The sequence below is a fragment of the Rattus norvegicus genome, chromosome 13, assembly GCF_021556685.1.
Source record: "Rattus norvegicus strain SHRSP/BbbUtx chromosome 13, alternate assembly SHRSP_T2T, whole genome shotgun sequence".
Taxonomy (NCBI): Eukaryota; Metazoa; Chordata; class Mammalia; order Rodentia; family Muridae; genus Rattus; species Rattus norvegicus.
In genome coordinates this window covers 80,790,079-80,811,100 of record NC_141546.1, presented here as the reverse complement: position 1 = coordinate 80,811,100, position 21,022 = coordinate 80,790,079, and the positions used below count along the sequence as shown (strand labels likewise).

Sequence of the window (21,022 nt, the reverse complement as noted above, 5' to 3'; positions counted from 1 at the left end):
ATTAACTCATTCATGCTGATCTTACAAAATTTTTTAGGTGTTCTTTTTGATCTAGTTTTAAACTTAGGAGTTCTTTGTTGATATTTCAGAGGACCAAATAGTAAGCACATTTAACTCTGAATGAATATAAGAGAAGGACGTTGCCTCTCATTCTTTGCTACTATTTATAGAAGTCTGAACATTCTTAAGACTGTTTAAACCTGTTGTTTAAAGTGTTTATTTCAAGAATGCCCGAAAGGGCTGCTTTTTTATTGCCCTTTCCACTGTAGCCCAGTTACCTACCTAGGTAAGATTTGTAGTAGAAAGGAATAAGGTCCACCTTGGCAAGCTCTGACCTTCCTTCCCTACTGAGGCAACTTGGGACTATCTTGGCCTAAGGCAAATGATACTTACACTGCATAGGTACAGCCAGCAATGATTGCTTATCTGTAGCTCCAGTTCTTACTTGCTTGAATAGAAAACACCAAATTAGCAAAGAAAAAGGTTATCTTAGAGATGTTATTGTATAGAGGATTTTTTTAAAGGCAAATTACAGAGGTATTCTATAAGGGAAAACAATTTTTATGAATGCAGAAGTGGAGGGAATGAACCATTTTATTAATAACAAGTATATTCTAGTCAAATAAGTACTTCACATAAGTATGTCATGTGAAATGGCAGGAGTAGGTTTAGGTCCATTTCATCATTGCTTCTAATCTTTTCCTACCAAGTAGATCTTGTCTAATCTAACACATGTACTTTAATATCCATTTGGAATTAGCATCCTATACCATATTCTTGCTTATTTTAATACAAAGGGTATTATTATAAAATTGATATTTTTAAAGATGTGCTGTTTATCTGATGACTCTATGTTCTTCTGGCATCTGTGGTCTCTTATTCCTGTTTCTGCACCAGGTCAGATCCATGTGCCTGAGAAATTTTTAGGCAACCATACATTTATAAATGCATAAAACAGGTGTGCAAGTCAACTATTGACTAATAATAAATAATAATGTTACTTTAGAATATTTTCTTGGTATATATATTTTACCATGTTAAATTTAAAGACTAATATAAATTTGCACACTAATAAGATGGACCTGCTTGTTTATTTTGCATAAACTTCTTAGCTAAATATTTGATGCTGCAAAGTATAGTGCCTTTTTAACAACTTTAAGGATTGATTGATATTTTTATTTTTCCAGTCACCAGTGTTGAGAATACCACTTCTCACTTTTACATCATGGAAAATGGCAGGAGTAAGTTTAGGCCCATTTTAGCCATTATTGGAAATAATGTCCTAATGCCAAACTAAGATTCATTTAATAATTTTTTTAATGAAACTCAGATCATCAAGTCACACAGCCATTCTTAAAAATCAAACATTTCTTAATGTCCAGAGACATAGGTTTGTTTTTTTTTAATGTGTATGTGTGTGTGCTTACATACATTTATGTACACCATGTGTGTACAGGTGCCCAAGAAGACCAGAAGACCAAAAGGGCATTTGATCTGGAACTAGATTTGTGGATAATTATGAGCCACATGATGTAAGTTCTTGGAACGGAACCTGGCACCTTCGTAGGAGCAGCATGTGCTGTTAACTGCCTAGCCCTCTCCTTAGCCCTAAAGAGGCTGTAGTTTGATTCTTATGTGCTGATAATGATGGGAAAACACCAAGTCCTGTATGTGTTTGTAAGAGCAGAAACCTTTGTCAGTACAGTCGTCATACTGTACTTTATAACACAGTAATGTTGAATCTGAACTAAGGGGCCTGAAGCGGTGTTGGCTGGCACTGTGTGGCGGCATGTGCAGCACATAGGTTCATACTGTATGTCTAGAACCAAGGCTGCAGTGAAGGTGTATGGTATAACACTAGACAAATACTGACTGTAACATCCTGTTTATTACACGTATATGTATTACACACATCTTTTTTTCATAACATTTTAAAAATCAGACATTAGCTTGAAGGTAAATACAAGTAAAAACAGGTTATTACTGAGAGGTGCCCTACTTCCAACTACTGTATTACTTATATGCACTTAATCTTAAATATGATGTCTTTGCTACCAAGTATCAGTCTCCTTCCTCAGTACTCAAGCCATTTTAGTTTCTGCTTTAGTCTCTTTCCTTCCTCTCTTTCTCACCTTCTCTCCTTCCTCCCCACCCCTTTAGTTCCCTGAAAGTGGAGCTCAGCCTTAAGGTGTGCAGGTCTTGCAAGAACTTGGATCTTGATGTCAGTAAAATCTGGTTTGAAATCCTACCCTGAATTATTAATATGCCATTGAGTAGAAAGTGCTTTAGTTTTCTGTACTTTCGTTTCTTTATTCCTAATAACTTAATAATGTTTGTATTAACTTCCTGAGTTCTTTATAATAATATCTGAAATATTACAACTTAATTTTAAACTTTAATAAACATGTGCTTAATAAGACAATATGTAGAGAACTTCTTTCTCACACATGCAGAGGTCCATTAAGTGGTATCGCTTGACAATACTTATTCTGCAGCTACCTGGCCCATTTAGGGATGATTCATATTCTAAGTAACAAGCTCTCTCCTCTTGAGTTTGATGGGAGTATGTTGCATAATAGGCAACTGTCAGCTAATCATCTCTGTTAATTTGGTAGTATAAATGAATATCTGCTCTCAAAGATGCTTTTGTCCACTCTCCCCTGCTTCTGCGTTTATGCGGTTGTCCTGTTTTAAGTAGGACTTTCTCCTGACAGTGTGTGTTAATAACTGGAAAATTCCCTATCAGTAGACTAGCGCCATCTTGACAAGCCTGCTCTGCTCCTACCTTGCTAATTGTTTCCTTGCGATTATTTGGATTGTGTAGAAAGCCTTTTGCAAATCCTCTTATTACTGAAGTCATTGTTGCCAGCAGGAATAAGATTAAAGGTGCTTAAGTCTGTGGAGTTGTTTCTAATTTGTTCATGTCATTTCAGTGGCATTTTAACAGAACTCTGCCTCCTGTCCCTTCCTTCTCCCCTGGTACTATCTCAAGTTAGGTCCAAGATGCCTAGCCATTGGAAGAAATCTCATTTTATCCTCCTAATTATTATGCTGGCACTCAGGAGATAATTTTTCCCTTCATGCACTGCCAATTAATATGCAAATGTGCTGATAAATATTTATGTATTCATTTAAATTATGCAGGGAGTGCTTTCAGTGTATTCTGTAAATGAATTGTTCCTGGACTTCAAAGTGCTGGCTGCTGTGCTAACGAGGAGAGATTTGCATAAGGCCCTAATCACACGCATACTGATTAAGCTTCATTATGGAAACTGCCAGCTGCAATCTTTGTTTCTATTTTATTACAAAAAGGGGAACTTTTCATGCTTCAGTTGCCTTGACAATGTCAGTCCTAGCTGGTAGAAGAGACTAAAACTCCTCTGAGCAACTGAAGTTTCCTTATTCAGTTGAAGATTGCTATGGTGTAACTGAAGTTGTAGTTTGCTTCTCTTGTTAATCCACTTTCCACTCCTCCCACCCTTGTTCTCTTAAGAACACAGTACAGATTTGTTAGAAATAGTAGTATTTTCCCCACCCCAAACGCTACCTGTTCCTTCTTGCTTTGGACTGTCTGCACCTCCTGAAGATTTTACAGCCATGCTGGACTGCAGTGACTGTGTTCTAGGTGGGTACCAACACAGTTCTTTTCTTACAGCGTTAATATGGAAATAGCATGTGTGGGATTGACTATGCATAAATGCTCAATCACATATGCAACCAACATGGGGGAGGGGAGAGCTTGAACAGAGAAGGAGGGAAGTATTTGCAAGGCAAGAGCCTGCTTGAGTTTGCTGTAGGTCCCGCCTTAGGACTAGCTCTTCTGCTTCAGTGTGTATTTTCAGCAAGTAATGTATTTGAATTTGCCTTGCATGGAGGAAATTTTTGCTTTTTGGAAATTTTTATAGGAAGGAGTATGTAGTTTAAAAGACATTTTAAATCAGAAACAATATATACTGTATCAAAATAATAGATACATACTAATAAAATAGTTTGCCTATCCAATAAGAATACCTCATACAGAACCAAAAATGCTAAATGAAAAATTAAGGTAGTGTCATAGTACAGAATTAAAATCATAACTACTACTATAGTGAGAAATTACGGTGGCTACTGGGCTGTTGATCAGTTTCCAGATTTTATAAGTTACTGGCCATTTTCACAATTTGTCACTTTGATTTCTTAAATTCAGCTTTATCTTAGGAAATTGCAGTTTTGAGTATTTTTGAAAGCCTGTTGATAGTAAGTTTCCTACAAAATAGGGAGCCTTTTGGAAAGGTAGAGGTTCTGCTTGAGAAAGTGAAGCATTTTGGGTGACTTAAGATGGTTTGAAGGGCTTTGGTTTAGATAGATGATGGCGAACGTGGCCATATTTTGTGAGGACTTTCCTCTGCTTACATGAAGAATGACTAACGCCTTTTTAGGAAAGTCATCTGATATAAACTACAAGAATTGTATCCATCGTAAGCTTACAACTTTAGCAAACGATTCTGTTTCCTGTGTGTTGTTTTCCATTCTGCAAATTAAAGCAGTAAATGAAAAAGTAAGTTGATAACATCTAAAATATCTGAATTCTTATACAGAAAACGTGGCTAAACTCAGTAATACTTGTCCATCAGAGTGAAAACGACTGTCTCGAGGATGTACTTAATACAAACAACAAACTGGTGTTAGTTAGAAATTGAATCCAATAGTAATTTATAGACTGCAAATTAGACTCGGTCAGCCAAGTGACACAGGCTTCTGTTTTTTTATTACTAATAAACAAAAGTATCAGTAAATAATTTACTTGTATTTTTTTCTTTTAACTTACCAAGTTTGAAATTCAAGAAATGAAAGGAAAATGTCTTTTTGAACTGTTTACCATTTACTTTAAAATATCAGAAATTATATAACTACTTGAGTTAACACTGTCATCGAAACAGACTTTCCATCATTATATAAGAATTTTATCTATTCATATTTTATTTATTTATAAGAAAAGTATTCTGTTTGTGTTTGAAGTTATTTTGTAAACTGGCTTTGAAGGTCTTGACAGTTCAATAAAGGGCCTTAGAAAGGTCATATAAAATACCTGTGGCATGATTTTCAAATTTATAGTGTAGAATTAGGCATTGAATTGTGCAAGGCTGACTAATGATTTGTTCAGACTTAGACTTTTTGGTTACTGGGTGTCTGTATGTGAGGAAATTGTTTATACATGTTCACTGATATTTTTTTTTACTTTAAAATAAATTTTTTTAAAGAAAACATTGAGCATGTGATATGTTTGAGTTTTGTGATATATGCTAACTTTTGTAAGATTTTGGTTAAGTCATACAGAAAGCTTATTTTTACTAAGTTGCACACCTGGTTCTTTCAGACCTTTGTGCTTTCGGATGGTATTTAAGTTTTTCTGGACAGTGAGGAAGGAAGTTGTAGAACAACCTCATCTATGACCTCAAACATACATGAACTAAGACCCATAAGACATGTATCAGTTACAAAAATTTACTATATTAGAGAAGATAATTGTTCAGTGTCTAGAAAACAAACTGCCCAGTTTCTAGGTTATAAATATGAAAGGTTTCTGATATTTTCTCTCATTTCTTATACATGTGGGTAGTGCAGCTATGGGCAGTACAATTGGGACTTACAACAATTGTCTTTCTTCTTAATTAAACATTTTCTGCAGATGGTTTGATTTATCCTCTTACAGTAACTTAGTTAATGGTCCTTAACAAGGGAGACAAGGTGGAACTTACTTGGTAATAAGCTTGTTTTATGACAAGCATTAAGTCTGTAGTAAAGGCAGAGCCAAACGTCTATTTTGTCTGTTCTGTTGACCCTTAGGAAGAAGTGGTAGGGCACAGTCGTTCTTGTCTCCTTTCCTACATTTTTCTGGAATTGCTAATAGTGGTTGATAAAATTTTATTATGGAAACGACAATTTAATGCAGTAGAAAGAAATAACTAAGTTAACTGGTTCCTTTGTCAGTGGGTGTGACTCTTTTAGAACTATAGAGATTCCTGTTGTGTCTTCTGGTGCGTTAGCTTGTTTGCAATGAGGCGTGTGTTTGGCACAACACCATATTGGCTCTAGTTCTGCTAAGGAAGTCAAATATATGTGTTCAGACAAGTTTCTTTTCATCTGTTAGATTATTATTAACTGTGAATTTGTTTTAGTTGTAGTTAACTAATAGCTTTGCTTTTAGAAAAAGAATCATCTTGGGGTTGGGGGTTTAGCTCAGTGGTAGAGCGCTTGCCTAGCAAGCACAAGGCCCTGGGTTCGGTCCCCAGCTCCGAAAAAAAGGAAAAAAAAAAAAAAAAAAAAGAAAAAGAAAAAAAGAATCATCTTGAACAGTTCTTACTTTCTGAGATATTTCCAACTTCCCAGTTTATTTTTAAAATATATTACATATGCTTCTTGTAAGGAATTGATTTTTAGCACGTCAGACTGTAATATAATCTTTTTCACCTCAAATTTTTCTCAGAAGAATCTTAAATTTTATTAGATAAATTATTTATGAGTTCCTTTATGAATTAGGAACTCCCGAATATTTATCGGGTAACCTTGTACTCAGTTTGTAGTATTGTAGCCTGCCATGTACTGTGCATGGGCTTCTTGAAATAAACCACTGTAGCATTAGTTAACCCATGCCTTGGCCATAGTTTTGCCTCCTTTTCTTCATCTTCACCCCTAGTTTTTTAAACACCTTCTTTGTCTTATTGCAGACTCAAGAATGAACAATCCGTCAGAAACCAATAAGTCATCTATGGAGAGTGGAGATGCCAGCACAGGTAAGAAAGCGCTCTCTTCTCCACCTCTTACATTTGCTCATACAGCTGAAATGAGAGCGCTCACTTAACTTGGATACATATACACATAATACAGAGAGATTTGTGTATCTGCTTGTGAAGTACTATTTAGTACTTCTAGGGACTGGAGTTATATTTAACATTACCTAACTCCTCTGAGGAGTGCTTCATTTATCAGATTCTATTCATCAGAGAAACTACAGGTAGTTATGGGAATGGTCCTTTGGGACACATAGTCCTAGGTCTGGATTATGGATTTATCACTTACTAATAACTGTGTGACTTTAGGCAATTTTCTCAGTCTTTTTGAAAAAAAGGCTTAATTTATTCGGTAGGTATATTTCATGGGTCATCATGAGTATTGAGTGAGAATATATATGTGAAGCATTAAAGTGTCCTGTGTGCCACAAGCTGTCACTAGGTTTCTTGGTTATAGGTTTAATCAGAATAGGAGATGTAGTCTACCCTGCGTTTGACAGAGATTATGCTGAAGTCTCCATTGTATAAGAAGTTATAAACTTGTCTAATACATCCTTTTGTTTCATTTTAATAAAATGTATGCTTAACCCAAACCTTTTATCAAGAGAAAAATGAAGTATCATATAAATTTAAAAAATGAAACTCTTTGACAGAAGGGTAAATCTATAAATATATATAGTCAGCCCATTCTTGTAAGTCAGTCAGTTCATAGGACATTTGACAATTTAACTGTCATCTGACAGATAATGATACAAAAATTTCCCCAGTTTCTGGTGGAGGCAAAAATTAAAACTAATTCCCTAATAAAAAATTAAGGGAATTGCGGGCAAGGAGTTATAAAAACACCATTGTCTACAAGGTAAACTAGGTTTTTTACTTACAGAATGGTTTTACTCTATCATTTCAAAATATGTCTTATCTGTGGGAGGTAACAAGAACAGTCTCTCTTGAAATTTTGTTTTCCACTACTCCTAATCATAGAAAGGAGAAGATTGGGTTGACTGAGTAGAAGAAGTCCTGTGTCTGTACCTGTCTCATTGTAAACTGTTCTGTATTTGGAAAAACACAGAAGTACCTTTTACAAATAGGTACTTCTTCATGGGAGACGGAGGCGTTCATGCTCAGCTAGGCATAGCCAGTCTGTCCCTGCTTGTCTTGACGAGGCCATGAGGCCAGCCACAGCCACCATGGCATCTCTGCCACCCGTCTGGGCCCCTTTATCTCATCACTGACTTATGGCCTTGCTGAAGGAGTGGCACTTGTTTGCAGAGAGTAACTAGGCAGTCAGACCTATGACGAGGTGAGGGAAGCATGGGTAGGTAGCCTTCCCACATCTAAAGAGTAGAGAGTACCTAACACATTTCTCTAAAGGAAAAGAAATAAACTCAATGATTATAGAATGTTGAAAATATGCATGATGTCAGACCCCTTGAAAATCAGTATTTACTTTAACACCACAATTTCTCTACCATTTATTGAGTGCCTACAATATTTAATTTCAACCTTTGTTATGTTTTTAAAAAAATATTTAGTGCTGTGCATAGTACCCTTTTTCATTTAAATTCATATATGACAGTTAAATATTATTTCAAAGACTAGGGAATTAAAGTATAAAAGGAGAGAGGGAGTAAAGGCAGGTCACCATTTGTGCTATGATGATAAAGAATAGCTTATTTAGATCATGTTATGCTTATTTCAGTTGTCATTTTAAAATACAGTGAACTATAGAGTGTTTGCTCTTTTTCATTTGTTTAGTAATTTAATTCTGATTTTTTTTTTTGTAGTCCGTGAAAAAGTCCAAATTTTAAAGAAAGGAAGGAACCTTGGATATTATATAAAACCAAAGTCTAAAACTTTACAGGTTCAGAAGACTGTTGTGTTGATCACTGTTTCCTAAAATGGCCACAGCTACAAGTTTGCTTTATGAGATTTCAAGGGCAGTGAGAGGTGTGAGGGTCAGGTAGAACTTACCGTGCATTTTGGACAATCTTTATATGTTCACAGGAAATCTGTGATTTGGGTTTGTTCAGGTTTACCTGTCTTCTTTGTAAACTGTTATAGATGGTCTTACTAGATTTGGTGTAAACAGATGAGTCTCACAGTCTTCAGAGGCTTAGCAATCCACCAAGATCAAGACATTAGCAAAACTGGTTCTGGATAGTTTATGGTGAGTTATCCAAGATCAAGCATAAAAAAGCAACATAATGTTATTAAATGGCCTGCCTGCCTTCCTTCTTTTTTTTCTTTGTAAATTATTTTTTAAGTGGAGTACAGTGGTACATGCTTTACACTCAGCGCTTGGGAGGAGTTGCAAAGAAATAAATACAACACACCAAAATTAACCAGATTCAAAAGACTATACAACTCAAGGAACTTCTATACAGTTAAATTATCCATTCAGAACAGAAGCTATTAAGCTTCCTTCACATTGAATTTTATGCTTTAGTATCTAATATATTTTTATGCAGAATCTACTAAAAACAAAACAAAAAAAAAAAAATCCATGTCACAGTCAAGTTTTCAGTAGCCATTCATCTATTGACAGACCTGATTCCAACTTGTTGCTCTAGTGACTAAAGCAGCAAGGGGTGTGACTGTCTCTATACTAGATTGTGGAATTCTGGTATGGGTCCAGGACTGAAATAGTGGGATCATATAGTACTTCTATTTTTAATTGTTTGAGAAATTTCCAAGCTGATTTCCACAATGACTACTAATTTGCATCTCCTCCAACAGTGAGGTGACCACATCCTCTCCCACATTTGTCAGACTTATTGATGACAGCCATTCTCACTAGGGTGAGGTCTTAGCTCAGAGTAGTTTAAATTCTCATTTCCCTGATGGCTAGGATGTTAAAAAGAGTTATTGGCTATTTTTGTTTCTTTTTTCTTTTTTAAGGTGACTATTCAGTTTATCTGCCCATTTGCTGATTGGCAGTTTTCTTTCCTTGATATTTGACTTCGGCAGCTCTTTGTAATTCTGAACATTAGCCCTCTGTCTAAAGTGTGATGTAAAGATTTCTGCCATTCTGTATGTAGGCTGTTTGCTCTGTTGATTATTTCTTTTAACAATTTTTAAATACACTAATAGGTCAGATAAAATGAACCACCATTGAGGAAGAAAATGCACAAATTAAAACAAGTGGGTTGAGAGGGACCAGAGTTTGAATTTCAAGAAACCCACATGAATGTTGGATGGATGTAGTGACCTGCCTGTAATTCCAGCCTTGAAAGGCAGTAGTGGAGCGTTCTCTAAGCAAGCTGGTTAGCAAGGCTACCAATATCTTTTAGCATTGAATCTGATTGAGAGATTTTGCCTCAGTGAACATGGAGGAAGAGCGATCAAGTATGATTCCCAACATCAACCTCATGTACAATCCACCATGCGCATGAAGAAACATGCACATGCACCACACACATGAGAAGTTAGAGACAAGGAAAAGGAAGGGTGGCAGCAAGGGAAGCACATGGGATAGAAGCAGACAAAAAGGAGGGTGAGCTTTGCGAGTGAAGTTGGGAAGAAGACAGGAAAGCTGCATTGGTCTCCAGTGCTGCAGGTGCCTACTGCACCCAGAGGGAATACAGCAGTGCAGGAAATAGTGATTCTGATGCCAAATTCATCTTATAGAAAAATAGATAAAAGATAAGCAGCAAACATTGAGACTACTCATTAAGAAGCATGTGGTTCATAAGAATTGAGTATACGGAAAATTTTATTTCCAGTTGAAAAGAAAGTGTTACGAAAGACATTAGAGGAGGTAGTGCTGCCCACTGAAGAATGGGTTGAATTTAAGCATAATGATGGTTAGCATTTTACCTTCAGTATGAAGAAGCAGTAAAAGCTAAGATAAAGTGAAAGAAAGTTGTGCTAAGTACCTCTGACTCCTTTATTTAAAAAAAGTTACAGTGTGTTGTATGATTTCCAGATCTTCTGCATTTAGTCATTCTCAAATTTACAGAATTGCATTCTTTAGAGACTTTAACTCGGCTGTTATTACTACATTGGCTTACTAGAATATTTAAGACAGTTGGGTGTTTGTTCATTCGATTTGTAGCCAGTTAACTCTCTTTTTAATTGGTTGGAATTGATCCTCTATCTTGCTGCATGTGTGTTGCATGCACACGAGTGTGCAGGTAGGATTCTCATACATGTGCATGTAAAGGTCAGAGCAGGATATCAAGTCTCTTCCTCTGTTGCTTTCCCCCTTGTTACAATGAGAAACGTTTCTCACTGAACTTATTGTTTTGGCCAGGTTGGCTGTCCAGCAAACTCTCCTATCTCCTGCCCCTACCTTCAGTGCTAGGGTTTTAAGCACACATACGGCTTGGGCCTCACACTTGTAGAACAATTGCTTTTAACCAACAGAGTCATCTCTCCAGCTCTGTATCCTGTCTTTTTTTCACTAATAATTTTTATTCAGATGTGTTCTCCTATTACAGTAGCAAAATCTTTTTAGTAAATGATGAAAAAGCAAAAGTGGTTTAGTTGTGTAAGCTAGTGTACATTTATTAAATATCACCCCAAAAGTTTTGTTAAGTCCTGATAGCCAATCATTTCTTCATTCTGTACTATTTATTAGTGATGTAGCTAGTGGCTGTGTGACTCTATCCCTAGGGAGATAAGAAAAAGGATCTACTCATCCAGATAGGGAGCCAACAACAGACCAAAACAAAGATAACACCAAGTCTCACTTGGTGAGCCAGTAAGTTTGAGGGTAGTTACAGGAATGCAGGCAAAGGGAAACTTGCAGAAGCATAAATGACTCAAAGACGGTGTATCACTAAAGCCCATTCCAGTGTGAGTGAGACTCCTGAAAACTGGAAGCATAGAGTTTACTATAACAGTTTGTAGGCAGCTGGACATGTTGGAGACTATCTCTTTGAGGTAGTTTGTCTGAGTGTCTCTTGGTGGTCTTCACTGCTTATATAAGCTTGGGAAGGGAAGAGTCAAGCTCATCTGGGTCAGTTTCATGGACTTATTGATGCTTCTGGGATATTTACTATCTGAGTCCTAACATGCTTTCCTACTGACTGAAATGTGTGAGCTCAGCGGAAACTGCTATGCAATGCAGGTATTTAAAAATTGTATTCACAAAAGATGATGAGACATCATTTTCTCTAACATCAAGAAGATGATCCCAAAAGACCAGGACATTAGTGGGTAGAGTTGCTGTTCTTTAATAATTTGAGAACTCGATGCCTTCAGCCTGAGTCTTATTGGAAACATCCCCAGATGAAATTCTCAGCAAACCAAACCAGTGCCATTACAGATTTCAGATTCTGGACTATCTTCCCTTTGAGTTTAGTGGGAGCTATTTCTAGTATTCTTTTTTATTTTGTCATTATTAATATTAGCATAATGTTATTGTATATTTTACTATGTAGATCACATTCTTCATTGGCAAAAGTTACTTTTATAAGCCCTAATATAGAAACATCAACACTATTCTTTATTGGTGTGCTTTCATAGTAATGCTTTAAATAGTAGGAAATTCTATGGCAGTGATTCTCAACTTTTAGGTCACCACCCCTTTGACAAATCTGTCTCTAAAAATATTTACATTATGAATTATAACAGGAAATTAAAGTTATATGATAGCAACAAAAATAATTTTATGGTTGAGGTCACCACAACACGCGGAACTGTATTAAAGGGTTGCATTATTAGGACGGTTGAGAACCACTGGTTATGGGTTATTGAAAGTGGTTGAAGAGCTTCCAAAGAGCCTTGAGAGCAGAGTTCAGCACAGGTAACTGTTCTTTTGGTCTAAAAGCAGGTGTCGACTACCTGTGAGAGAAAGAATCCTTCTTCTAGAGCTTAATTGATAGGTGTCACTCGAAACATACTTTTTCTAAGAGTTTCTAACCACTGTATACTGAGAAATTTGCTGTGCTTCTTTCTGTCCATGTGCAGCTGTAGCAAGAAGCAGAGAAGTGATAATTGCGGAGCTTTGAAGATGGCGGCACTGATGTAGTGCACACCTTTAACAAAGCACTAGAGAGGAAGATGCAGACAGAACCCTGATTTTGAGGCCAGCCAGAGCTGCAGAGAGATCCTGTCTTTAATTAATTAATTAATGGGCTGAATTGTGATTATACTTATTTAATAAATGAATGAGAAGGAAACTCATCCTATTGACAAGATAATTAAACAAACAGAATTTTAAAAGTAGTGTCCATTTTATTCATTACTAATTAACATGTAGAACACTAATGAAATTTGTAGGCATAAATTATCAGAGATTGATAATTATCAGAGATTGTCTGTAACTTTATCCTTCTCTAAGGACAGCTTAGCTTCATGCATTTTTTTTCACAGTTTTTTCCAATAAGAATAAAAGAATATTTTATATATATATATAAAAGAAATTTCCAGCCATGTTACACTTTACATCTTGCTTGAAGCAAAAATCTAGACTCCACTGCTCTTTCAATTAAATCCATTATATAGCGCCCTGGCCTAGAGCATTGGTAGTAGAAACGGGAAGTCAAATTTAATGAGCCATTGCTGGGGGAGGGGCAGTGTGAGGAGTTTGTGAGGAGTAAAATAAGAAAGAAGGAAAGAGTGTACTCACATGAACACTTGTAATGGTGTGGGGCTGGGGGCGTGATGGGGTTCTTTGAGCAGGGACTACCCAGAAGAGGAGTATAATGTATAAAGAAATAGTTTTGCTCTAAAAATGATTCATTCACAGTATCTTGTAGTATTTGAAGGGGAAGGTACAAGAATTTAAAGAGGCAGTAACTCTTCATCCAGAGAAGGGTGTGCTGGTCATGGAGGGCCCTGAGCAAGGAGATTGTAGGAGAAAGAGACTGGAATAAGCTGAAAGAAGGACCAATCACAGAGCCCTCTTCCACCATTGAAAAGGTTGACAGATGGATAGGAACCCATACCACTGCCAGCATGGTGTCCAATAGCTGCAACTGAGTTAAATTTACATTACATTAAATTAAGAAATCAGTTTCTTGTCACCCTGACATGCTTGGTAAGTTCATTTAGTTCATTTAGTCATGGATAGTGATGGTTACTGGGTTACCACAAAGTCGTGCTTCTGGTTTCTTTTGGTTGACAGATTTTAAATTTCTTCCCTGATTTCTTCAATGACCTGCTGCACACTCAAAAAACAGGACATTGTTCATAAGTAGATGTCATGGCTCATGGCTGTAATTCCGACCCTTCAGAAGTAAAGGCTAGAGGGAATTCGAGGTCATCCTCAACTATGTAGCAACAAGAGATCTTGTCTCAAAGGCAGTTTATTTTTTCAGTACTTACAGTTTCCATAGTTTTTCTTGCTGTTAGTTCTTTTATTTCAGTTTTATCAGGTAAGACATAAGAAATTAGTTTACCTTTTTATTTGTTAAGGCTTCCTTTTTTTCTCTTTTTTTTTTCTTATTATTTTCTTTTTTTCCCCACTGCCCCCCCCACCCCCTCCCCACCAGACCTCCCACTCCTGGAGGCCTCCAGTCTCTTAAGGGTTAGGTGTATCTTCTCTCACTAAACCCAGACCCAGGAGTCCTCTGCTGTATGTGTGTTGGGGGCTTCATATCAGCTGGTATATGCTGCCTGGTTGGTGGCCCAGTGTCTGAGAGATATTGGGGGTCCAGGTTAGTTGAGACTGCTGGTCCTCCTTCAGGGTTGCTCTCCTTAACTTTCTCCAGCTTTTCCCCAATTCAACCGAAGGGGTCAGCAGCTTCTGTCCATTGGTTGGGTATAAATATCTGCATCTGACTCTTTCAGCTGCTTGTTGGGTCTTTTGGAGGGCATGATAGGCCCCTATTTGTGAGCTCCCCATAGCCTCAGTAATGGTGTCAGACCTTGGGGCTCCCCTTAAGCTAGATCCCAATTTGGGCCTATCACTGGACCTCCTTTTCCTCAGTATCTTCTCCATTTTTGTCCCTGCAATTCTTTCAGACAAGAACAATTATAGGTCAGAGTTTTTGACTGTGGGATGGCAACCCCATCCCTCATTTGATGCCCTGTCTTTCTGCTGGAGGTGGGCTCTACAAGTTCCCTCTCCCCACTGTAGGGCATTTCATCTCAGTTTCTTCCCTTTGAGTCCTGAGAGTCTCCCACCTCCGAGGTCTCTGCTACATACTAGAGGGTCCCTCTGCCTCCTACCTCCTGAGGTTGCCTGTTTCCATTCTTTCTGCTGGCCCTCATGGCTTCAGTCCTGTTCCCCCCGCACCCAATACCTGATCATGTTCCCCTCTTTCCCATCCAGGTCCCTCCTTCCCTCCCCCCTCCTGTGGTTGCTTTCTTCTCCCTCCCAAGCGGGATTGAGGCGTCTTCAGTTGGGCTCTACAGCTCATTAAGCTTTTTGAGTTCTGTGGACTGTATTTGGAGGGAGGGCAGGGGTGCTAATATCCACTTACTAGTGAGTACTTATCATGCATGTCCTTTTGGGTCTGAGTTACCTCACTCAGGATGATATTTTCTAGTCCATCTATTTGCCTGCAAAACTACAGATGTTCTGGTTCTTAATAGCTGAGTAGTATTCCATTATGTAAGGAACTGCATTTTCTGTAGCCATTCTTCTGTCGTGGCACATCCGGATTGTTTCCAGCTTCTGGGTATTATAAGCAAGACCCCTATGAGCACAGTAGAACATGTGCCCCTGGGGCCTGATGGAGCATCTCAGGTGACAACAGATGCTGGTGAGACTATGGAGAAAAAGGAACACTCCTCCATTACTGGTGAGATTGCAGACTCCTCCATTACTGGTAGGGTACAACCACTCTGGAAATCAATCTGTACATTCCTCAGAAAATTGGAAGGCTTACTTTTTGATCTAAGGCTACTGTTGGGAGGAATATTTTATATATATTTGCTAAACCCATTTGATTTATGATGTAGTTTAAGTCTAAAGTTTGACTTTTTCGATTGGATAAGTTAAAGATGAGGATTGAATATTAAAGTAACCGAGATTTATTTTGTCAGGGCCAATCAGCCCTTTTATACCCATTAGTGTTTATTTGATAAATTTGATTATGCTCTATGCATGTGTGTTTATAATTGTTGTATTTTCTTGGTGGAATGTTCCTTTAGCTAGCATGTAATGGCCCTTTTCTGTAATTGTGGTTTGAAGTCCGCTTTACCAGCTGTCAGAACAGCTCTACCAAGCTTTTTTTTTTTTTAATTTACCTGACTAGTTGACTTCCATCATATAACTCTCAATCTGTATCTAAGTGTACCAGTAAGTATGTTTCTTGGCAACAAGTTAGTCTGGTCTAGTTTTGTGATCCAGTCAGCCAATCAGTTGCTGAGTTGAGACCATTTACATGTAGGCTGATCCATGTTTACTAATTTAATCGGTTGTTTTCCTAGCTGGTTGGACTGTTGGTCCGTTTCTTTCTTCCACACTAGTCGGGTTTTCTGGATTATTGTGCATCTTCCTTCCTTCTCTGTACAGCATCCCTGTAAGTATCTTCTACAGTGCCGGCTTGGTTGACATAACTGCCTTAGCTTATGCTTAAACTAAAATGCTCTCACACTTCCGCCGTCTCTTAACACACAGACTGCTCTGCGGGACAGTCTCAGTTGCAGTTCGTTGACTCTGAGTAGTTGTGCCTTCCATTCTACCCTGGGTTTTAAGTTGCTGACTAGATGCCAGATATTATTCTGATGTCTTTGACTTTATAGCATTTTCATTTTCATACTTAATTTTTAAATACTGTTTGTCGGCTTTGTATTTTAGACATTTGACTGTAAAAGTTGTGGGGGTCTATTTCTTTATTTCTGTTTCAGGTTCTCAATGTCTCTTACATTTGAGTGCCTATTTCTCTTGATTTGAGAAATTTTCTGCTATAATTTTATAGATGAGACTCTCTGCCTTTAACTTTTAATCTCATCAGTTCCTCCTTCTAAGTTTGGTTTCTTACTAGTTGCCCAGGGTTGTTGGTTATTGGATTATTGTGTGGGGTCTGTCTGTCCATCAGTCTGTTGTGTCCCCCTCCCCCAGCCCCTGTCTTGAACATGCATATGCCACATTGGTGTTTAAATGTAGTTTTCTTCAGTCTCGTCTTCCACTCCTAGTCTTCTTTTACTTGGTTGAGTCTACTGGTAATATTGGTTCGTTGAGGGTTTTTTTTCCTCTTTTTTCTCAGTCTTGATGTTTTTTAGCTGAAACGTTTCCCATGCTGCTGACTTTCTCCAGTGTTTTGTTGAGGTTTTATGTTGCCAACTCTCTGGAAATTGGACTTGATTGTGTCTTACTTAAAGTCACTGACCAATCTAACTAGTGAGCATTGGAAATTGTGCTTATTTCACTATCTTTGAAGTCAGTCATTGAGTTAGTTGAGGTTTTTTTTTTTTTTTTTTTTTTTTTTTTTTTTTTTTAGGGGAGTAATATTGCCCTGCTTTTTTTCTAGTTTTTGTGTTTCTGGGTTGTGATTTGCAGGTTTTATTACGACAGTCTGACTGCACAACCTGCTCTTAAGGAATGAATCCCCAATATCATTTGGTGAGGAGTAAACAAACTTGTAATAGCAACATCATTAGATTATAAGAGACAGAAATACTCTTCTCAGTTAAGCCCAGCAGCCTGTTACCCATGTATTAAGCATTATTCAGGATAACTGTGGGAATATGAGTGATTAAGGTAAGGAAAGGAATGAAAGTCGAGTAAAGGGGAAAAAGAATTGAAGAAGAATGTTGCGGGCAGGGAAGATCAGAAAAGATCAAATGAGAAATGAACAACAAAAATCCCAAAAATTAAAAATGCTACTGAAAGTATAGTAAAGAGATGAAAATGGAAACATGGGACAAAGGAAGAAAGGAATTAAGTAAAAGAAAAATGATTAGCCAGCAGTGAAATAAACCATACAAAGGCTATTAGAAGAGTGTGCAAAATAAAATAAAACATTTAGAATACGAGGACATAAAAATACTGGTAAGAGCGTAATACATACGTGGTGGTTCTAGGTCCTCTAAAATTGACTGATTATGTGTAGAGGGAGTGGGTCAGGTGGTTTGTCCTGTGTGGCTTATGGCTGGAAAGTACCTGCTAGAGTTCCCTTCTTTCATACCAGTGCCTCCGTAGGGTCCATACTTAGCTTTGTAATCTGTGAACTGGGCGAGTTGTACCACCTTCTAGAAACTTTGCAGTTCATAATCCCAATTGGTTTGGTGGTGTGGGAAGCCAACAGTGGTGGAACTGTCTCTATACTTTGAAAACCTAGGTAGTAATCACTTGCTTGAAGCATGCAGTTGTGGATATCAAGTAAACCTCTAGAGCTGTAAAGTTTTGGGGCTCTACAGTAATGAATGGCAGCTGAGTGGCCCCAGAAATCGGATCCCCTTGTGGACCTGAGGCTCAGAGCTGTGCTAAGTTATATAAAGTACCGCAGGTGGTAGAGGTCATCATTTCTTTCCCATGCACTGTACTGTCTGAGCTGAGCCTCCTTCCTCTGTATCTTCTGGCTTGTTAGTGTTGCTTCTGTCCACAAATGTCCCCTAAAGATTATGTCTGGCCTTGGGGATTGTGGCAGATTACGTCTTTGCCCCAGTGTCAGGCATCTGGTTTATTCTTTAAAGAAGCCATGCGTTTCCCCTCCCCTTTCAAGGGATGAGCATTCAATGATGCTTAAGATACAGGAGAATAGCTGAATAATTCTCTTGTCAGTGTGTTACATTTAGCTCTCATTACATTAGGTATATTGAATACCTAGATGGGCTCCAATTTCACATTAAAAAAAGAGATCTCATACCTGCAAGTTAGGTTAAATTTCCAATTTTAAAACTATGTTTTTGTTACTGGAAGCAAAGAGGTAAGGTATGTGTAATATACATAGTCTCAATCCTCATGTTCCTAGAGTTTCTAACAGAATAAGGATAGGAACAGGCAGCTATACTACATCTGTAGTACCTCTCAGACCTGAGACTAAAATGGCTATCTTGGTCTTAATAGATTTTTTTTTCAGAGCTCATGTCTTCAGAACAAGTCATTTTTGTTCTATTGAAAGTGGAGTATTTTTGCAAACATTTTTACAGTTAAAAAGAAAAGTGCAGGGGCTAAAGAGATGGCTCGGTGGTTAAGAGCACTGATTGCTCTTCCAAAGGTCCTGAGTTCAATTCCCAGCAACCACATGGTGGCTCACAACCATCTATAATGGGATCCGATGCCTTCTTCTGGTGTGTCTGAAGACAGCTACAGTGAATTCATATACATGAAATACATAAATCTTTAAAATAAATTTTCATTCTGAAGTAGTTTGTGATTTGTGTGACTGTGATATTGCATCTGACACAGTAACAAATGCATTTTTATATATGTAGAAAAATAATCTTGGGCTCCTAACATTGGGAGGAAAAAACAAAACTGAGTTGAATTAGAGGCTAAGTTTAATTTCTCAAAGGACTGATCTATTGGAAACTACTGATGTTATCTGGAAAGTGATGATTTTGTGCTAAGACAAAACAGGTTTAAATGTAGTTAGAAATTGGAAACAATTATTTATAGTTAGTCAGGCCTTTAGGTTAATCCCAAGGAAAGTAAGTCCCAGTGTTTAGTGAATAGTAACTGACTTTCAGGGCTGGAGAAGATGGCAGCATTTCCCATCTGTTCCTGGTTAACAGTATCATCACTTTACAGTTCTCTCTGGCATGGCTTTCCCTTCTCCATCACCCATGTTTATGACATGCTGATGTTCCTAGTCACACAGTTTTAGGTAATGTTCACAGGCTACAGATTTTCATTTTGGTGGAGAAATGGCAGCAAGAGCATTGTCTGCCTCCTATAAATAATGGTAAGTGGGCAGAATGAGTCTCCTTTCAGAAACTAGATTTAAAGAAGCCATTGAGCAGGAGGGGAAAAGTGAAAGGAACCCATCTCAGGCAAACTGACACTGAACAAAAATTTGAGTGATCTCTGAATAATAATACTCATGGTAAAGAATATGAGAATACTGAATAATGTTCCCTGTTTAGAGACGTTTTGCCAAAGTTTGTCATTATTAAATTAGTAATATTTCTCATATAAAATTTGATTCTTTCTTTAAAATTTTGTTTTGATTTAAAAGAAATAGTGAATGAGGGCTGGAGAAATGACTCGGTAATTAAGAGTACATACAGCTCTTCCAAAGGACCTGAGTTCGGTTCCCAACACTCAAATAACAGTTCACAACTATCTGTAGTTTAGTTTTAGGAGATCCAGCTTCCTCTTCTGACCCTCATGGGTACTACATGCACATAGTACCAGATATGCATGCAGGTCAAGCACTCATACACATAAAATTAAAAATAAATAAATCTTTAAGTAGTTAGTGTAACTGGGATAATCTCTAAGACAGAATCCAACCCCCCCCCCATTTCTCATGCCTATGTGTCCCTGTGACCCCAGTGTGCTCCAGTTACTGGTCAGTCACTTAGGTAGTATTTTGCAAATAAGCACTGATTTGGATTTCTTGGTAATAGGATATAAGAGCAGTTGGGAGAAATGTGAGGGCAGTTGGTAGAAAAAAAATTCAAAATCTCAGTCTGAGCTTAGTTACTATGCAGTTGTACAGTGGAAATATTTCTGTGTATTTTTCTCACATTTATAAAGCAAGATCAGTTTTTTTTAATGGCCCCTTTCAATTTTACTTTTATCTAATATGTTGCATAAATAAAATCATCCTTATGTAGCCTGGGGGTCTCTTTCTCCAAGCATAGCAGATTGGAGATTCAACAGTATTGTGTGCTTGCTGGTTCAGTTTTATTTCTTGTGCTGCCCACCAAATGTCAGAGAAGTATGTCATGTAGTTCTGTAGTCAAGAGGAGGTATAGACTTACTGCTTCTGTCTGCTGAGAAGGGGAGGAAATCGAGGCAGAAGAGAGAAACAGAACTTCATGCGAGATGAGAATTCCGATTGATAAACCTGACAATAATTCAGATCTTTCTTAGCTGGGCCTGTGCCATGTAACTGGTGCTGCCCTTGAGCTCATCCCAGTCTTCATTCTGTAGCCCCAAATATTTCCTCTTTTCCTGCTGTTTTTGTGTGAAGGTAACCGTGTTTATGAATGAAACTTGCTTGTATTTCTTTTTCTTTTTTTATACTTATCTTTGTCAGGTTATGCTATCAAGGTTATGCTGACTTTAGTGAATGAGATAGGACGTGTTTTGTGCTTTGTTCTGTTCTCTGGGGAAAATATATAAATTTGAATTAATCGTTCATTGAAATTTTGGAAGTATTTCTTGGTAAAGTTATCTGGGAATTGCATTCTCTTTGGGAGAGATTTTTTTTTAATCTACTAATCAGATTTCTTTAAATGTT

General features: G+C 37.5%; 1 protein-coding gene across 5 annotated transcripts in view; it reads left to right on the top strand.

Annotated features, from left to right (window-relative positions):
- Positions 1-21,022, top strand: part of Pou2f1 (POU class 2 homeobox 1) — a 142,708-nt gene that overhangs the window by 62,268 nt on the left and 59,418 nt on the right. For 3 of the 5 annotated variants that reach the window (XM_087579918.1, XM_087579916.1, NM_001100639.1), the window contains 1 exon segment: positions 6,711-6,776. In XM_087579918.1, the coding sequence (XP_087436044.1) occupies positions 6,711-6,776 (66 nt within the window). 5 annotated transcript variants of the gene reach the window in all.